Raw genomic sequence first — 8,434 nt, 5'->3', positions numbered from 1 at the left:
GAATATCTATTTGGCCATGTCCTTAAACGTCTTGTGATCCCAAATAGCTTGAACCCCGCTAATCGCTGCTTGCAGCTATATTTAGGGTTTCGAGCACGAAGTGCTGAAAACCTATTGTATTTGTCTGTTTTATTATTATTAGGGGTTCAAGCCCGTAGGGCTGAAACCCTATTGTAATTGTTAAGATTTTTATTATTAGGGGTTCAAGCACGAAGTGCTGAAACCCTATTGTAATTGCCAAGGTTTTTAGGGGTTCAAGCCCGTAGGGCTGAAACCCTATTGTAATTGCTCAGATTTTTATTATTATTAGTTATTATTATTATTTTGCCGTAAAACGGAACGTGCAGACCAAACCGTAAGGCCTAGAGACTTCAAACTTGGCCAAATGGTAGGACCCAATTTGGGGAGAGGTTGATAGAGTATCAACCCGATTGGCCTATAGGTGGCGCTATAGCGATAACAAACGCGTTGATGGTCATAACTTCCACAAATCTTAGCCAAATGTCAAGTGTCTTATATCAATGGAATCCTTGCGTCAAGACGAACAAAACGTATATCTCCGATTTTATTTCCGTCATGAAAATTTTTTCGCTATTTTCGATTTTGTCGAAAAAAATAAAAACGAACTCGTCCTAGGTTTTTCATCCGATCGGAACCGTTCCAGTGCCATAATATTCCTTGGAGTGTGAATATCAAAAGTTATCAAAAAAAAATGTGAACTTTCGACTCACCGTCGTCAAGCCACGCCCAAACGCCCCCAATGGGCGGAGCCTCTTGGAATTAAATGGCTATAACTTAGGAATGGAAGGAGGTATTGACACCAAATTTGGTACACATATACAGGGGACTATTCTGAGGTCAGGTGCGAAAAATTGCGCCGCTTGACAACTAGCTGGCGCTATAACACCACCTCAAATTTGAAGGGCTGTAACTACAGAAATATGGGACCGATCAACTTGACATTTGGCACGTGTGCTCCTGGTCTGGGGTACTATCTATGTTTAAAAGGAATTTTGCGTAACTCAAAAAACATGGCCGCCATCGGCCAATCAAGAAAAAGCAGCTATTAGACAGGGTTAACGGAGGCCGATCGAAATGAAACGTGGTGGGCCTGTTTTTCTCTTGGCCATGAAGGTCTGTACAGAGTAAGAAAAAATTCGGCCTCTGGGGGGCGCTATCACGTTTTTTCAGTGTTTAAGTGATTGTGTATTATGCAGTGTTTCAGATATCAACAAGATCTTTATATCATTTAATAGAGCTACATTTAATGAACAACTTTTCCTCAAGAAGCACTTGTCTCAGTCGAATCGTTTGTTAGATATTCATAATTTTCTCTTAAACCTACTTTTGCGAACTAGTCCTAGGTTTTTTGACCGATCTGAACCAATCCAGTGCTGGAATATTCCTTAGATACTGAATATCAATAACTATCAAAAAAAAGTTGAACATTGCAGTCATCGTCGCAACACTACGGTCAAAAGTACGAAGAGGCGGTGCCACAAATACTGCAATGGCTATCATTTATGATAGGAATGAGATATTAACACGAAACTTGGTACACATATGTATAGACCTAGGCCGAGGTCACATGCAAAAAATTGCAGTGATTGTCCACTAGGTGGCGCTATAACCTAAGAACAAAGAACGATGACTATCGCATATGTATACAACACATAAATATTTGTTTGACCTACTTGTTATTTTGCACATAACATCTGCTTTCAGATTCTTATAAGGGTCTTTTAGGATAATTACATATCTTAGAAAACATGCCGACCAACAGCCAGCCAGCATTAACCATGTACGAGTCCAGCGTAATGGTGTGCGATTACCACTAAACTGATGGGCCTGTTTGTCTTATGTTCTCAAGTGTCTTTGATGATTTTTGGCTCATCATTCCGGAAATATTTGCATCTAGAACAACGGGAGTTACGTTAACTGTGCCCTAGATCAATGGTTCTCAAAATTATTCCTGGAGGCCCACTGCTCTGCACATATACGAAAGTCTTCTATTTTAAACAAATCTACTTTAATCATCAGTAGAGATTTGTATGAACTGAACTGATTGTGTCAGATAAGAGAAACATACAAAATGTGCCGAGCATTGGGTCTCGAGAAACCACTGCGGTTCACTGAGTTGAAAGTACTGCTCTAGATGTTTATGTTTATATGAAAAACAATTTTATGAATTTGCTGTACTATCTGGGCAAATATCAATATGAAACATAAAATAAACTTTTGCCGTTGTATTACTGGATTTGATGTGATGTCACATAGTGAGGTGGGCACCATTTGTAACCTGTATTCTTTATTTCATTTGTAGCTGCTGTTATGTTCCTTTTGTCCATGGGTTTGCATCTGCATGAAAATTATTATAAGATTTAATGATTTGCAGTCATTTACCTCATTAAAACTAAAAGACTTGAGGTAATCAATTCAAGCATTTTGAAATGTGACATTTTCAAAATGGGCCAGACTAAGTATATCTAACTAATTAACTAGTAATGTGAAGCTTATGACAAAATATTAACAGTTTTATTAAGATCAGACAATATATGTCTTTCCAAGACTAGGGCTGGTTGAATAAACATACAGTAGCCATTAAGTTAAGACTGTGTTTTAAGGACTAGTCTGAAGAACTAGTAGTTAGTTAGGGCTAATCAATCTTACTATTTGGATTTAAATATAATTTAAATAATTTAAATATTTTTTCACATGATACTTAAAGCAGTTATGTTCAATCATGAAGACAAAAATGTATGACTAACTTTGAATACTAGTCTTAGAGATTAATGTTACTGACCATTGGTTTAAGTGTAGTTACAGACCAAAATTAAGGCTTAAGTGTTAGTTATCTTACTTGAAAATAGCTTACACTGGCCTACCTTTAAATATATCTTGGCCATAGTTTTGTCTTAAGATGTACACCAGTAATGTTTTTTATAAGGTTTGTTTGTAAAAAGTACCTAAATGTTTTTACATAACTAATGGCTAGTCATGCATCAATTTAAACCTGTGGGAAACAACCCTATGAAGTTATAAAGCTTCAAATGTTGTCTTAGAATTCTTCAAATCCTAAAGGCCACTTCACACTGGTCAGACAGACTCCAACAGTCTGTCTGACCAGTGTGAAACCCCTGTTGGAAGTTGTTGGATCAAAGTAAATGAGACTTTAGAATGTGGTTGTCTGTTGGTGTCTGTTGGAGTTGGTAGTTGTCTGACCAGTGTGAACTGGCCTTAAAGGTATGAAAAAGATTGCTGTAAATATGTGGATCCTTAAAGAACAATAATAGGCCAACATTAGAAATAATAACTAATAATCACACATAAAGAGAATAAATATTTGGTTATCAGCAGTGTTGGCAGTAACGGCGTTTAAGTATAACGGCGTTAGTAACGGAGTTCATTTTTCAGTAACGGAGTAATCTAATTAATTACTTTTCCCATCGTTGCAACGCCGTTATCTTTACTGAGAATGTAAAGTGTTGCGTTACTACAATTTGGTTGAATAAAGCGCGAGGTGTCATGCTTTGGCTACACATCAGCTGCCTGGAGAGAGCAGGGGTGGGGATGATGACACCGTTTCAAATGCCATGATGATTGGCTGGGTGGGCGGTGCCCTGCTCACGCTGTCTCACTGCACGCGCTGACTACCAACACAAGACAGCGTGAGTGACAATGGCGATGAGCCGGGGAAATTCAAAGGTTGCGTTCGCAAACTGGAAGTACCGGCATTACTTCTCATTAATTGAAATTAAAGGCAAGAATGTTTACGTTACATGCACGCTATGCCCAGGAAAAAAGACTTTATCGACGTCTGCCTCAAGCAACTCAAATCTTATGAAGCACCTCACATCAACACACGCTAACACGACACTTGTTGCTGCTGCTAACCCAACCCCAGATGCAGCTAGCCTGAGCTCCAGCCAAGGAGACGGAGCCACTCTGTTAAAACAAGCAACGCTCGATTTTTCGGGTCAGCAACAGGTGACCAAGCCCGAGCTGAACACGTTGATTGCAAGGTATGTTGTTGAAAACATGCTCCCCCTGTCAACTGTGGTGTCTGAGTCATTCAGAGCGATCCTTGCTAAAATACCAATACGAGGAGGAGGAAGGGGGGTTGCCCCATGCCGAAACACTTTTGCTAAATTCATAGACAGTGAATATGAAAAAATGAATATTAAGCTCAAAACGTCATTTGAGGAACTTGAGTACATTTCAACTACAGCAGACATCTGGACTGCCCACAATAAAAGTTACCTGGGTGTGACAGCACATTGGATCAATCCAAATAACATGGAAAGAGAGAAAGCAGCTCTTGCCTGCAGACGGTTTAAGGGGCATCATACTCATGACGCCATTGCAGTTGAGCTTGACAATATACACTCAACATATGGGATAACACACAAAATCACAGCAACAGTGACTGATAACGGCTCTAATTTTGTTAAAGCATTTAAGAGGTACCAGCCACTTGAGGAAAGTGATTCTGAAGAAGACAATGAAGATGAGGTGACGTTTACAGACATTAATGCTGCTCTACATGCAACTGATGATAATGATGGTGATGTTGTGATCACTTTGCCCCCCCACAAGAGATGTGCATCACACACACTAAACCTGATTTCATGCACTGATGTTGAAAAGTGGCTGCTGTCAAAATCTGGAACAAAGGCTGTTTATAGAAGTGCTACTGCCAAATGTACTTCCCTATGGAACAAGACTAGTCGATCTGCTTTGGCTACTGAAACAGTTGATGAGTTGGTGTCAAAAAAGCTGCTTGTACCTTGTACAACACGATGGAATTCCTTCTATGATGCCCTGGCTAGAATCTGTGAAATATCCATGGTAGACCTTAACACCATTTCATCCAAATTAGGACTGGCAGCGATAACAGAAAGGGAACACCAGTTTTTAAAGGAGTACTGTACTGCGATGAAGCCCCTTACAGTTGCCTTGGATATACTTCAGGGAGAAGACAACTGTTTTTATGGTACACTCTTACCAACGATCGAGACATTAATGTTGAAGACAGAAGCCCTTAAAAGTGACCTGCAAATACTGAGAGACCTTCCTGATGCCATAGTCACAGTAAGAACTTGAATTTGATATTTTATTATTTGTTAAGTGAACATTGCTATAGTACACATAATAATAAATACAACTGCTACTAATTATGATAATAATAATAATAATAATAATATCACTGATTTGTTTTGATACATATATTTAATGTTATTATTATTATCATTTCAGTCTATCAAAACCAGATTTGCTGATGTCCTGGGAAATGAGGAGGCTATACTTGCTGCTGTAACTCTTCCAAAATTCAAACTTCGCTGGCTGCGTTCACAGGAGTTAAAGGATAAGGCTAAGGCAAGTTTGCTGGCAGAGTGCAGAAGAATTGTCCTCGACGAACCACAGCCAGGTCCCAGCACATCTTCACATCACACAGATTCAGCCAAAGAGAACGATTTCTTTTCCTTTGAGGAGGATGAGGAGGAAACTTCATCTTCAGCAGAAAACCAAGTGGCAGACTATATTAGATCTTCAGCACAAAACTTAAACTCTCTGTGTGAATTTTCTCTCATCAAGAAAATTTCACTACGTTACAATGCTGCTACACCATCTAGTGCACCTGTTGAGAGACTGTTCAGCCTGGGCAAGCTTGTCTTCTCTCCGAAGAGGAACAGACTGTCAGACAAAAGATTCGAAAAGCTTCTCCTCCTACGTTACAACCACTGGTTTAGTTGTTAGATGAGAGGAGTATTTTAGTATAGATTAATGTATTGTTCATTCTAACTGAGAACAAACAACATGTTAATCTACATACATAGAGAGTTGGATAGTGTTCTGTTTATTGTGCAATAATATATAGGTACAGAGATTTATACTACTTAATGGCCAGATCTTCCTTTGTTTGTTTACACAAGTTTACATTTGTTTGTCTTAGTTTGCACTTGATTGCAAAGTGTGTGAATAACTGAATATTATTTATTTTCAATATTTAATTTGTATTACTTTACTGAATATTTAAGAGTTGGATAGTGCTCTGTTAATTGTGCAGCATTATAGAGAAACAGATAATTGCACTAATTAAAGGCCAAATTTTCATTTTTTTCTTATTACACAAGCTTACAGTTGTGTGTCTTAGTTCTGCACTTGAATGCAAAGTATGTGAACATTATTATTTATTTTCAATATTCAATTTTGTTACTGTACTGAATATTTAAGAGTTGGATAGTGTTCTGTTTATTGTGCAGTAGGCCTAATATACAGTTACAGAGATTTGCACTAATGGCCAGGTTTTCCTTTGTTTCTTTTTACCCAAGTTTACATTTGTGTGTCTTAATTTTGCACAATATTTATTTTTTTACATGTTTTTATTTCTATGCATATATGGCAGGCTGCAATCTACTGAGTTCAAATAAATACCAAATGTTCTAAAATACTGTATATAGTGTTTTTATTTTTCAATCAGTTAATATACATTTTTGATATTAAAGATGTTATAGAACGTAATAGCGTTATACAACTTAAAAAATAACGTCACAGTTACTTTGCTGAGTAACTAATTACTTTTACAATGTGGTAACTGAGTTACTAACTCAATTACTTTTTGGGATAAGTAATTTGTAACTGTAACTTATTACTTTTTTAAAGTAAGATGACCAACACTGGTTATCAGTAGCTTTAGTATTCTAATCTATTTTCCATAACATAAACACGTCATGCTGTGTCTTATAAAGTTTTCAATAATTGTTTATAGAATTATTGCAATGAAATTGTAATGTTATGATACACTTGGTTATTTTAAATATAAATGTTTACTGAATACTTACTCTAGCACAGCACGTGTGTGAACACAAGGCAAGGCAAGGCAAGGCAAGTTTATTTGTATAGCACATTTCATACACAGAGGTCATTCAAAGTGCTTTACATAGAAATGAGAAAACAATATATAAAAGAGAAAAAAGAAAATTTAAAAATAATAGATACACAATAAAATCACAATAAAAAAAGATACATGAGAATTTTGAATAACAATTAAAGAAAATGAATGTGATTTTAATAAAAACAGTTTAAAATGTTAAACAGAATAAAACAGGAGTAAAAGTGGCTTGAGTTAAAGGTGCAGTCAGTGTAAAGCAGCACAGTGCTCATTCAGTAAATGCAAAGTTAAACAGATGTGTTTTTAATCTAGATTTAAAAGTTAGTATTCTAATCTATTTTCTATTTTCTATTTACTAATAAGTGCTTAATAGCAAATCTGACTGACATTTGCTTAATGACATCATATTTGTTATTAACTCCATTTGATATAAACAACACATCTGGATCAGTTATGTATGGACATAGCCAGTTGTTAAATATAAAAAATGTACAGCTTTAGTACTATTTTTAGGCCTACTATAATATGACAGATGCTGTCATCTGAAAAACTTGTATGTTTGCACATCATATCTATGTCAAAGAATATATATGTTCTATAAGAACAATTACTTTTGTTTAAAAAATAGTCTAAAAGATTTAAACAAGCAACCATTTAGTAAGACCTAGATCTCTATGAATTAAAATGACTGTTTCAGATGAGAGAAACATACAAAATGTGCAGAGCATGTTTGTGTATATGTTCCTTTTGTCCATAAAGATATATTCGGTTTAATAACTTGCATACCTCACTTTATTTACCTAACTAAAACAGAAAGCCTTCATGGTACTCGATTAAAGGACATGAACATGAATCTGCTAAATGAAATGATATTTGTTATTGACACGATTTAATAACACCATCCACCATTCAGATAACTTATCTGGTTTTGTTTTATTAAATTGTTTCAGTTCTTACACTCAACAACAGTAAAGCCAGTGCAGTACAATTTTCTCTACACTGTATAATACAAATACAAAAACAACTTTGCAGAAGTATAGCTATCACACAGTCATTTTGAAAACGGCCCTGACGAACGGCCCCTAAAGCTTATGACAAAGCATACAAGTATTATTGAGATCTGGCAATATACTCAAATTCCTTATTGTGACTTTTAGGTGCAATTTTCCGTTATGTCCACTAGATGGCTGTAGCTTCTCTATGTGTTTCAAAAGCAAGGGGTGAGTAGTGGACTAAGCCATTGGTTGCAATTTGTGACCTCACCACTAGGTGCCGCTAAAATGTACACACTGCACCTTTAACTTCATGATTTTACTGTTATACTATTAAAATCACATTTAGTGAAAGACTACCACTTCAATTGTTCTGAGTTATCAGTTTTAACACTCATGTCATTTTATGATAGCTGTGAAACGTGAACATAATTTTGGAGGCACTTACACGACATTTGCAGTAAGAATTATATATTTTTTGTTTTTTATAAAAAAAAACTACATACCAAATGAGTGTATAACCATGTCAATATTAAGTCAATATGTTCTT

The 8,434-nt window shown here is 36.2% G+C and overlaps 1 protein-coding gene across 1 annotated transcript; it reads left to right on the top strand.

Moving 5' to 3' along the window:
• Nucleotides 1-3,211: 3,211 nt before the first annotated feature.
• Nucleotides 3,212-6,096, top strand: LOC135751899 (uncharacterized). Its single transcript, XM_065270190.2, has 2 exons — nt 3,212-5,091; nt 5,257-6,096. The coding sequence occupies exons 1-2, from the start codon at nt 3,679-3,681 to the stop codon at nt 5,755-5,757; spliced, it is 1,914 nt and encodes a 637-aa protein (XP_065126262.1). The 5' UTR covers nt 3,212-3,678; the 3' UTR covers nt 5,758-6,096.
• Nucleotides 6,097-8,434: the final 2,338 nt, after the last annotated feature.

Source organism: Paramisgurnus dabryanus, chromosome 7 (assembly GCF_030506205.2).
Source record: "Paramisgurnus dabryanus chromosome 7, PD_genome_1.1, whole genome shotgun sequence".
Lineage (NCBI taxonomy): Eukaryota > Metazoa > Chordata > Actinopteri > Cypriniformes > Cobitidae > Paramisgurnus > Paramisgurnus dabryanus.
This window is presented reverse-complemented; position numbering and strand designations above follow the sequence as displayed.

Coding starts and splice junctions, on each gene's coding strand:
- LOC135751899 (XM_065270190.2), top strand. CDS start 3,679: ATGGCGATGAGCCGGGGAAATTCAAAGGTTGCGTTCGCAAACTGGAAG. Junction 5,092..5,256: donor TTCCTGATGCCATAGTCACA/GTAAGAACTTGA, acceptor TTATCATTTCAG/TCTATCAAAACCAGATTTGC.